The sequence below is a fragment of the Haliaeetus albicilla genome, chromosome 2 (assembly GCF_947461875.1).
Source record: "Haliaeetus albicilla chromosome 2, bHalAlb1.1, whole genome shotgun sequence".
Taxonomy (NCBI): Eukaryota; Metazoa; Chordata; class Aves; order Accipitriformes; family Accipitridae; genus Haliaeetus; species Haliaeetus albicilla.
Window position 1 is genome coordinate 77,115,383 of NC_091484.1, and position 12,272 is coordinate 77,127,654.

The window sequence follows — 12,272 nt, forward strand, 5'->3', positions numbered from 1 at the left end:
GCAGACCAATGGAAAGCAAATTCAAAGCATTTGCAAAGCTCTGGATAGTTGCTCAGATGAAACCCATCTATGCAGAGGTTTTGTTTCTGACAACGGCTTGTATTTGTTCCCCTCACATCCTGTCAGATTTCTGGTTAAGAACTCTCTCCTTCCTCAACTATTTAATTTTTCTTTTCCTGCTGACTGTATCAGAGCACTTTCATGATGGTATCCACTCTTTTTACATAGGATAAGTATATTGGAAAATGTTGCTTATTCCATAAGTTATGTCAAACTCCTGTTAAAATATACAGCCGAGATCCAAAACCTGCTGCAGTAGGTGGAGATTTTTCTGCTGATTTTACTATGCACTGGACTTTCTGTAATCTAGGTGCCTTTATTTCTTGATATCCAGACCTTTTAATATAAGAAAGTAAAATTGTGGAGAACATGAGAATCTAAGGTCAGAGATACCACGCTTTACATCCACCAGGCTGAAGTAGGATTTCTATTATGGAACGCTTTTAAATTATCGGTGTCTCACAAGTTTAGCTTTTCTTTTTTGTTGCCTTCTAACCATTAAATATGCCTCCATGTGAAACCAAAGCTTTCTGGTCCCTCTTGTCCCTTCCTGCAGAGCTCAGGTACAGGACTTCCACACAGCCGTTCCTGCTTTTGCAGATGCTCCTCTATATTCATGGACAAGAAGCACATTTCCAGCACAAACTCCAGCACATTTAATAAGCGAGAGCCAGATCATGAAGATTTTACATGGTGAAACTCTCTCCAGCTTTGTGTAAGGACTGCAGTATTTTACTAGTAGCAGGACAGGCAGTCTGTGGCTTACAGTTTGTAGAGGAAACTTCCATTTTACCCTTCCTTTTTTCAGTGGGGTGTTGTATTTTAGTCCAATATTTACCGTGAAGAAGAGCAACACAGCATTGGCTGAAAATCTCCTCCATTGCAAAGTACATCATTTGGTCTTGAAGGTACAGGATGATCCTTCCAAGTAGCAACAGGATAAGATTCCTCTTAATCATGCCATAATTGCTGTAGGAGAGACCTCCCCACAGCTTATTCCGGATTGGTGAACTGTGAGCGCATCGCCACGGGGGGCTGTCACTTGCCTGTTTGCCTTCAAAGAGCAAGTCAAGCTGAGTTGGTCAGTGGGAGGGTTTGCACTTCATTGAAGCGGCCAGGTCTCCAGAGCTCTCATCTTTATGCTACCATTCAAGTTGCCATATACATTTAAGCAAGTCAGGGAATTCATGCGGATTGGACTAAATGTTGGAAAGTTTAGGAAAATTCTCCTGACTCTCACAGCACTTGAACCATCATTGTGAGCTGCTGCACTCCTGTCCTGTCCTTGCTTGGCCTGTTCTATTAGGAAGACCCACAAAATCTCTAATGCTTTTCTCCTTGCAACATTCCTTCTGGTAGGCAAGACAGTGAGGTACGGAGGAGCTACAGCCTGTCTGAGTCCCATTTTAGATTTATATTATCAGCGTAGTCACTCTTGCCTCCCCAACAGACAAAAAAGCATTGCTAGAGGTTGAGCCTAGTCATCTTCACTACGAATTGCTATCTGGAGGTGCCAACGTGGGAAAAGCCACACAGGAAGAGCAGGTGCCTAAATTCAAAGTCTGATTCTCTATAAATCCAGTTCTCTACAACTTCTGGAAGAGCAGGGGTATTTGAGCGAGAAATGAGGAAGCCCTGGAATAATCCTTTAAGCATGCTTAATGTCAGAGCACTAGAGATCTCTCTCTTGTTTAGATCATAGAATCATAGAATGGTTTGGGTTGGAAGGGACCTTAAAGATCATCTAGTTCCAACCCACCTGCCATGGGCAGGGACACCTTCCACTAGATTGGGTTGCTCCAAGCCCCATCCAACCTGGCCTTGAACACTGCCAGGGATGGGGCAGCCACAACGTCTCTGGGCAACCTGTTCCAGTGCCTCACCACCCTCACAGGGAAGAACTTCTTCCTTACATCTGATCTAAATCTACCCTCTTTTAGTTCAAAACCATTACCCCTTGTCCTATCACTACATGCCTTTGTAAAAAAAAATCTCTCTCTGGCTTTCTTGTAGCCCCCCTTTAGGTACTGGAAGGCTGCTCTAAGGTCTCCCCAGAGCCTTCTCTTCCCCAGGCTGAACAACCCCAACTCTCTCAGCCTGTCTTCACAGGAGAGGTGCTCCAGCCCTCTGATCATCTTCGTGGCCCTCCTCTGGACTCGCTCCAACAGGTCCATGTCCTGCACATTGCCAGGTCGTGTTGAGCTTCTCGTCAACCCACACCCCCAAGTCCTTCTCTGCAGGGCTGCTCTCAGTCCATTCTCTGCCCAGCCTGTGTTTGTGCTTGGGATTGCCCCGACCCATGTGCAGGACCTTGCACTTGGCCTTGTTGAACTTCATGAGGTTTGCATGGACCCACCTCTCAAGCCTGTGAAGATGCTGGTGAGGAGATAAGTTATGGTTTTGGCAACCCCCTTCGTAAATCTTTGGTTTGGATCTTTTGTCTCAGTTTATATGTTCTGGAATCAGGCAGAAGGGCTCAGCTCACAAATTTGATTTATAAAGAGTGATCTGGAGGGATGAAAAAAGTCAAGTGTTTATTTAGTTTGTCAGTTAAAGAAAGGCTGAAAGATTAGAAACTTTTTTTTTTTTTTTAAACTTGTTTCCTAGTAGATGTTGATGATGGAATAACTCGTGGGATTTTCGTGCTTAAAAATAATCCTCCAGAAATAGTCTCTGGTGATTTCTTTCACACTGTTTAGAATGAGTCAGTCTGGGGGCTTAAGGTGAGGTTCCCTTCATGCGTCTTTGAGTCAAATTTCTGCAAACATTTAGGAAGAAAGATATCTTTTAACACTTCCTGTTGAGTGCTTGGGCAGTTTCTACTGGAAGCCACTGCAGAAGTGCAAAGCAGAATTTATAGCAAGGAGCGGTGTTCTTGTTACTCTCCAGCTTGTACACAGAGTGGGAGAAATGAAATCAATATCTGTCTTGCCACAGGTATTGAGGCAAAGTCCAAGGTAAACTCTTTTCACTTACCCTCAACCTGGGAATTCTTTTTTGCTTTCTGTGATTGTCCAAGTCCATTTTCTGCTGAATCGGGACTTCAAATCCCTCGCTGAGGGATGAAAAAAGGAGCATCAGTGAGCCACAAAGAGCACACCAGTGGTGGCAAGGAAATGCTGCAGTGTCAGGGGTTTGCGTGCCCTGGCAGGGTTGTGGTTTTCTTTCAGCTAAAAGTGGTTTCTCTGTCACATCCTGCCTGCAGTGCTGGGGTGACAGCAGGCAGCATGGCAGGTGAAAAATACCCACATTAAATACAAAGCCATGGAAAGCTGAAAGGGGAGCTCTGAGGGGACGGCTTTGCTTCAGAGCAGACTGTCAGTGTCAATAAAAATAAAAAGGTGATGAGATGGAGCTGGGGGAGGAGAGATGCCCGCAGGACGCTTGAGTGGAGCTGGCAGGGAGGGGGGCACAGCAGCGAATACGGGAGGGAAAGGGTTGAATTTTGCAGGGAAGGGTGGGAGGATTCATTTAGTGAAAGCTTGGAGCCAAGCTAGCCCCAGTCAAACCCAGTCTGTCACAGGAAAATCAGGTTAAACCCTATTCTGCAAGTCCAGGGCAGGGCAGCATGGGGTAGAATTAAAAACACAAAAGATACAGGGGAGAAATGATAGGGAACTTCCTTCATGCTAGAAGCAACTAAATGGGCTAGGACACATCAGCTTGAAAAAGAGATGCCTGAGGAGGGATATGAAAGAGGATTTTAAGGTTTTTCTCCCCAGGGAAAGGGATATTGTGGTTAGGTTAGGAATATTTCTGTCTTTGTAAAAGAACTAGGCAATTCCTAATGAAATCAGCAATGAGCAGTTTCAAAGTGAATACAGAAAAGGATGTATTTTTTCTTTCAGTGGACACTTAAACTGTGCAAATCCTTGGCCCAGGAGGCTGTGAATTTTAAAAATTTCCATGAATTCAGAAGCAAAATCAAATTTCATTTAATTTAAAAGATTTATGGAAGAAAAAGGATCTATATCTAAGGCAATTTTTATTATTATGTGCAACTTTTAAGTTTTAAATAGAAGATTATCCCTGATTCAGGAAGTCTCTGCTCATTGGAGTCTGGGGCAGTAGTTGTAACCCAAGACTCGTGATGGGTTTTCCTAGCCTCTACTGTGACTGACTTCAAGCTGCCTGTCTGGAATTGAGCTAGTAGATTGTTGCAGGGACCATCTTTTGGGCTCCGTTTTCTTCAGTCAGGCAAAAGCTTAGTGCTCAACTGGGACAAGAAGGTTGATGCAATGATAATGGGTTGTAACGAGACCAAACGGGGCGAACCAGGGGTGAGCACCTAGGCTGTGCTTCTGCATGAGCTGGTCAGTGGGAGAATGAATGTCACCCAATAGCTATTTACAGTCCTGACTCCAGAGAGGTTGGAAACTGCCTGCTGATGGCAAACTGGAGTGAAAAGGAGTTTTCATTGCAAGCACGCCAGCCTGTGATGGTCCCCAGTGATATCTCAGCTTGGCTTAATCAAGCTGCGCTTTTACCTTGCTTTTACCTACCTGTGGGTAGTGAGAGGCATGCAGAGATCCTGAGATACCCCAGGCATCAAACGGGTATCTTTGCATCTGAACATGGATTCAAAGAGCAAAAGCCCTGTGTGTGAATGTCCTTCAGAAAAGACCAGGAGTGACCCCATTCCTTAGGGGGAATTTGGTGTGAATGAGAGATGTGCTGAAAGGGGTTTTTTCCTCAATTGGGAGTTCTGCTGGGTTAAGAGAGTGCCTGGCACCAGCCTACTGCCATTCATTTCTTCCCTCAGCCAAACCTAGTCACACCTCACAGCCATGCCAGAGCTCTGGAACTCATGTTTATTCATGAAGGAAAGTTATTCTCTGCTGCTTCCTAGATAAGCTTTGACCGTGTATTTGCTGTAAGTGTAGATAGGACTCAAATAAATGTTTTTTGCGCTCTATTCTGCCAGTTCTGCAAACCACTGTATACCTGTGCCTCATGATGATTGACCTGTTTTCTGTTTATTAACCTTTTAAAGGGAGAGGAAATGAGGGGCCTGAGCTTTGATGCATGTTTAGCGGAAGCAGTGGAAAAGGTTACCACCTTCTGCAGCTGCGGTGGGATTTCCTCACCCACTGCAGCCAGGACTGTGTCAGTGGTCTGCGGCCACGTCTTCTGAGTCAGAACCTCTTAGAAGAGGGCTCTCCAAAGCCCAGCTGAGGCTGATGCAGCCCATGGGTTCCACTTGGGGCGTTTGGCTTGCAAAAAGGGAGGCTGAGCTGCTGGATGTAAAGATTTGAGCTCCTGCGTGTGGCCGACGGCCTCCAGCCCGTTCCTTGAGCAAGACTTCAGGACCCCACTTCAAGAGGGAGAGAGGTGGCTGCTAGTAATTACACTAATTGCGTGGCTTATAGTGCAATGATGAGCAGTTTGATCTGCTTATCTGAAGGAAGGCTAAAAGGCAGCTTCTTTAGACTCGTGAAGGATTTCTCCTTGCAGCCCTCCAGAAGAAAATATTTGGCTCCAGAGAGCACTTCATGATCTACCAGGCACCTGCAAGACAAAGCTGAGTGTCTGGAAGTCACAGTTAAAATAATTGAAAAGGAAAAGACTCTCTTTCATATATATATATATATATATATACCCACACACACTTATAATGACAAGAGTTTAAATAGCGTACCTGATTACCCAGGGACACGGTAAATGCTACTCTCTTGAAAAGTCACACACTTATTTTTATATTGCTTCTCCAGACTCCCTTGTAATCCTTTCCAAAGCAAAGCACAGCCCTTGGCAGTGCATATTCCTTGGCATTCGGTAACAAACAATTGAGCAGAGCAGCACTTTTAATTGAAATGGACTTGAAGGGTAGGTGTATTCATGGCTCATTTGCACCTGCTGCCTTGGGTAGGATTGAGAAATACCTTCACCTATCTTCCTGCAGATACTGAGTGCAAGGGAGAAGACAACATTTATAATTAATTAATGGAAAAGCACTTAGCAATCACCAAACATGATTTGATCAGGCAAAACAATTTGTCATCTTTATTACATCCATGAAGACCAAGTGATGCCACAGGGAAGAGAGGGATTTCCTTTTTCAAAGGCACATTGCAGCTGTTTCTGCCCTCAGATACTTTTCTTAGGTATTGATCTGTCATGCTGAAATGACTGAATATTGCCTGCCAACCCCCTGATCCCAGCAGTTTGCCAGGGTAAGGTCTATCAGATTTGGAGAAAGAAAACCATTTTTTGGAAGGTTATCTGATAAAGGTTGTCTGTGTCCTGGTTTGGATGGACAGGCATAAACTTTTGCCTTGTTTTGTAATGGGATGACTATAGATAGGGTGAGCAGCAAGTGTTGGACTGCAAATGCAAAGCATCTTGGAGGTATCAATCTTTGTATCATTCCAATTCAGTAAACTCGAGTTACTCATGCACGTCCTCTTCTAGTCATTGGAGAGAAGAGGACACTTCCAAAGAATGATTCATTTTCTGAACTTTAGATAACCATCCTACAGCAACATGAACTGCCAGCCAGAGCTCTGGTTTCCGTTGGCTTCTTTAGGTTTACAGGTCTGGCGTTGAGATGCATAGATTTCGGTATATGAATCCCACCTGTAAAACCTGGACCTTTCCAGGCAGCAGCACAAATATTGTCAGCACGTTTTGGGGGGGGTCAATAAGGAAGAATGGTGTTGGAACAGCTAATAGGCAGATATGAGAGGTCTTTACAGGGGCAATAATTTTTAAAGATCCGCTTTGTGTGTCTTGCAAGGCCAGTCTTGTATGTCTTCACTTTATTTTAATCAAAAAAAGCTTTTGTTACAAAAGTGAACACCTAAAAGCTTTTTTAATGCATCACAGGTGGTGGTGAAAAATGCTCACACAGAAAAAGACACATATCACAAAAAATCTCAAAGCATGTAATTCAGGACATTTAAAAAGCCATCTGATTCTATCACCTTGTATTTTATTTTGCATTAGAACCTGTCATGAGGTAATAGGTGCACTACAATTTATTGAGGATGATGGAGGAAAAGATTGTAGAACGTGAAAGATCCTCTCATGAAATCCTCTGTTTTCCATGGGCAGAATATCTAATATCTTAACACTTTTGGAGCTGCTGGCTGGTGGCAGATAAGTATGATGCTGTGGAAACTGAGCTTTGCACCTGATATTAGAAACCTGGAAACTGAATTTTAATGAATGCTACAGAAGAGCGTGCATGAAGAAGATACCGTCAGTTATTCATTTTTCAGGCTCCGATAAACTCACCTCAAGACTTCATTTGAAAAGTTCTGTTTGCTCATGAAAGAAGGAAGGAAAAACCCGTAAAATAACTTTGAAAGAGAGCTGAGGGTTCTTTTTCAGCTTCAAAGCATTTCTGTGTGCTCTCTTTATTGATCTGAGACAGCGTGCTGCCTCTGTCTGAACAGACTGATGATGACACCAGCCTTTTTCTTAGCTCAAGTAGTAAAAGATGATTTAAAGGAGGAATTTCAGATTGGGATATAATTACCAAGAAATGCAGCTTGACAGTGGTTCTCATAGTTTCCTTTGCTTGCATGTGAAAAGTATTTTCTCAAAGTTTTCTTCTTCATATTCTAGTTTCCCTTGTTAGGCTGTTGACCTTAACAGCAAGGCGCTAATGACATTTGGGGAAGTGTTACAATCCAATGGGGCAAGACAAATAACCGAGAGCAGAGGTGCTATAAAAAAGTGGGGTCTGTTGATAACCCATCTATCTAACCTAGGCAGCAATTGAAATGCCTGTCTGTTGGAAATTTAAAGGGGAAAAAAACTGTTTTCAAAATTCTAGTAAGAACTCTAAAATATGTAAGACGTTGTCGTGGTTTAACCCCAGCCAGCAACTAAGCACCATGCAGCCGCTTCCTCACTCCCCCCCCATCCAGTGGGATGGGGGAGAAAATCAGGAAAAGAAGTAAAACTCCTGGGTTGAGATAAGAACGATTTAATAGAACAGAAAAGAAGAAACTAATAATGATAATGATAACACTAATAAAATGACAACAGTAGTAATAAAAGGATTGGAATGTACAAATGACGCGCAGGGCAATCGCTCACCACCCGCCGACTGACACCCAGCCAGTCCCCGAGCGGCGAATCCCTGCCCCCCACTTCCCAGTTCCTAAACTAGATGGGACGTCCCATGGTATGGAATACACTGTTGGCCAGTTTGGGTCAGGTGCCCTGGCTGGGCATGAGAAACTGAAAAATCCTTGACTCTAGTCTAAACACTACTGAGCAACAACTGAAAACATCAGTGTTATCAACATTCTTCACATACTGAACTCAAAACATAGCACTGTACCAGCTACTAGGAAGACAGTTAACTCTATCCCAGCTGAAACCAGGACAGATGTTGAGGCAAACACACATTGGATTTTTTTATTTTTTTTTAATTCAGGTCTGCCAACTCCTTTTGGCTTCAGTGCTAACGTTACATTACTCAACAGTGCAGCATGTCTGTGATATCATTAATGTCTTTTGAGAATGCAGAAATAAAAGGACAAAATCAGAACAACATATTATAACTCTGTAGGAAGGACATGCAAAGTTTTTTCTCCAAGAAAGTTTTTATTCTATCCAGAAAATCTTCAGAAATGCTGAATTTTAATAAAATCCTATGTTTTCTCCCTGAAGTTAGCTCCATTGGTGGTTATACCTTCATTCCTAGCTTGGATCGCTGGGAGCGTACCACCTTGCACCACCCTTCCATGGAGAGCATCTCCTGACAGCACTGTCCCTCCTCAGCCTCCAGGAGTGTTTTGTGCCTTCTCCCTTTTTAAAGAGAAAAACTGCTTCTGGGGAAGGGATTTGGCTCCTGATCCCTTGATTGTCATCAGTGTCCCCTTCCTCCTGAGCACATCCCCTGCACAATCATCTCACTTCAAGGGGAAGAAAAAGCTGGTGACAGAAGTTTGGGGGAAGCAGAGAAGGAAGGGGAGCATGTCTCACATGTTCAGACCAGGTGTTTTAGTGCAACAGGGAGAGATAAGAGCAAGGAAGAGAGATATTTAATTAGGCATTTCTGCCTTTTTCATCTAAAAAATGCACTGTTCTGTAGTAACTCTGATGTGCCCAGTTCTTGCACTGATCTGCTGTTCTTTCTGTACCAATTTCTGGAAAATTGCAGACACCACCAGTGCTCAATTTCAGGGACTGGGAGAGCTGAAAGCAACCTCTTTAAAGAAAATATTTCTGTGCCTTTCCTCCCAAAAGGTGCCTGCACCAAGGTGATAGGCTCCACAGGCTTTTGCACAGCTGCTCTGCCCCAATTCCTCCGCTCCATCCAGCAGATACCACTCGTGCTTGTTCTACCAGCTGCTTTTCTCTTTTCCCCAGGTTGCAGAAGGCAGTGGGACAACATCACGTGCTGGCCCGAAGCGGAGGTGGGAGAAGTTGTGGTACGGCCATGCCCGAAGTACTTCAGATTCCTCACCACCTTTCTCGGTAAGTGAAACCAGACGGCTCATCTCACTGAAATGGTTTTACGGCTTCACTGCCTGTGGGGTTTTACATCATATCACAGGGGAAGGTTCTTGGTATAATCAGAGGGAGAAACAAGCTCTTTACACAAGACAAAGGAGGTTTCCAAGCCATACATGAATGCCCAAACCGTTAGAGCATCCTCGCTATCCTTTTTGCAGCACCACGTACTACTCTGGATCATAGGGATGCGAACATTGCTCCTGGTGAAATCCAATAATATGGATGTTGCACGGTGAAAAATGAATCACCTTGTGTAATAGCGTGTTTCTTGTACAAAATGAACAGTTTAGCACTATAATTAATTAAGTCTCTGAGATAAAATAAACAAGCTGAAACTGTGCATAATAAAGTATTTTTCTGCTGAAATGGCAAATTTGGCCATGGGCCAAGAAATTAACCTGGCAAATAACGGGCAGGGAAGGTTAATGGAGAAAGTAGCTTAACTCACTCTTCAGGGTGTTCTGGGAAGCTTTAATTTAAAACTCAGATCTCAAGGGCCATGCAACAACAAGAGGACTCTGTCTCCGGGTAGTTTATAGTCATTATTTACCATTTTTATTATAGTAGCCCTGCAGACCTCCACCGAGAATTATGCTCTTTTGCACTGGAGATTATGCACCAAGCTGATAAGTGTCACTTTTACAGCCTTACAGTCCAAACACCTATGATAGATTTTGAATGGGAGTAACAACACAATACGATCCCTGTTTAACAGGCCAGGGCACAACACTGATTAACCAGCACACGCTGATTACATGACTTGGCCCAGGCCACACCAAAAATCTTTGCAGAAATTCAAAATCCCCAAAGTCCTACCCTAGTGCTGTAAGCTCCCTGTTTCCAGAACTCCCCAGTAGTTCATCATTGCTCTGTCAACACCCAGGGGAAGCAGGCAGAAGCTGCTGTAATTTAACATTTTGCAGGACAAGACCCCTGCACACTGGTTCAGCCATGTGGAATAATTGCCTGCTGTTGATGCTTTGTGCCCTATCCTCTCCTGAGCACAACGTTCGCTCACTGGGTTTTAGAGACCCAGCAGAGTTAGGGAAACAGGAAGAAAAAACTCTTTAAGAAGTTTTTCTACTACTTCATCCCACCAGGGCAGAGCAATGAGGAAAGTATTATATATGTTTGATCATATATATGTCATTGTGGCTGTGTTGAACTTAAGCTAATGAAAATGGGATGCCTTTAATTGTGTGGTAGGATGGGCTTATGGGACTCAATAAACTTGCCCATTGAGGGCAACTACTGCTTTCCAAGGTGTCCTAGGACATCCTGGTCTCCAGGTTCCCCTGCAGAATGGGGCAGTTCTCCAATAGTTCATGTGTCATTGGATCTCTCAGGTGCTTAAGGGTATCTCAAAAAAACTATGCTTAGGCGAGTGAATGGTCCCTATTCTGGAAGAAGTCCAGACTTCACCAAGAGCAAACGGTGTCACTTGGGCTCTCTGTGCACTTATCTCAATGTGCCAGGCCAAGAAAGAGCCTCAAACACAAGCCAACCCGTGACCCTTCCCAGAATACCCATGTTGTAATGTGGCTGCTGGCATTTGTGCTGTTCCGTGAGCAGTGAGCTCAGCAAATGTCATCTAGCCTCGCAGGCTGGCAACGTCAGCAGCCTTCTAGGGGGATTTCACATTGCTTTGGATGAGTTCCCTCGAGTTAAGTGTAGTTTTTTGCATCTGACTGTCATCCAAGGATTCCAGTCACTGGAAAGCTGGCTGGTTTGGTCAGTGATGGCTAGGGCATGATTCATCTCATCATAAATTAGCCACTTAAGGAGATCAGATGAACAGCACCATGAAAATACTTATTTCTCCTCACTTAGTATGGTAAAGCACAGAGTGACTTGCTTTGTTGGAGAAAGCGGATCCAGAGCTCTTTATTTCTGCTGTTTCTAATGCAGGTGTGTCTGTAATAGATAGGTGTCTGGGATCCCATTAATATCAACAGTAATCTAGTCAGTGCAGCCAACAGACAACTATATGTAGGAACCTGAACAGCTCTTTAGATGTCATTTGCTGCATTAATAAATTTTCTGTTGAGTGTAGTAGAAATGCCGGCTCTAAACTCGCAGGTAGGCTTGCATGAGGGCTCCATTCAGTTTCCTAAAGATAAGCATCTGGTGCCATCTGAGATACTCTGGGGGATCTAAGAAATCCATGAGGATTCCTCAACCGGTGCTAAGATACCTGTATTTAGGAAAATAATTTCTAACCTGGAATGGCATTTAGAGTTTTCCATATGTAAACCTATCTCTGAGCTTGTTTTACAGTAAGTGATGAGAAATAGGCTCCTTAGAGGTGCAATTCAGCTGACTTTCAGATTTCAGCTTCAGGATGAATTGAATAACATTGATAAACCACATATTTCTCTTCATTTATAATCAATTGAGTGGCTCTGGCAGATGTGAATGTCTTACAATATGAGTGAATCCCACCTTTACAGAGCATACATGCTAGCATCTTCTTCTGTAAACAGAGAAACTGATGCCATTTCCAAAGCAAAAACAAAAGCTTTGATTTTCTCTGAGCTATGCACTTTGTACAATCATATACAAATGTGGAAAGCAGATATGGTCTTAAATAAAGGGAGGGTAAGATTGCCACTTGTGTTGCAGGATTTGTTGCAAAATTAATGCCATTAAAGTTTGTGAAGCAGCTCTTCCTGTGTAGTAGTGAGTATCATTGAATAGCCTTCAAGGAAATCAATCACCTGGTTAATGTTTATGTCTTA

The 12,272-nt window shown here is 43.5% G+C and overlaps 1 protein-coding gene across 1 annotated transcript in view; it reads left to right on the forward strand.

Annotated features, from left to right (window-relative positions):
• LOC104316068 (vasoactive intestinal polypeptide receptor) overlaps positions 1 to 12,272 on the forward strand; it is a 117,907-nt gene that overhangs the window by 46,791 nt on the left and 58,844 nt on the right. The window contains exon 3 of the mRNA XM_069778310.1: positions 9,388 to 9,495. Coding sequence (XP_069634411.1) covers positions 9,388 to 9,495 — 108 coding nt within the window. The remainder of the gene's footprint in view (positions 1 to 9,387; positions 9,496 to 12,272) is intronic.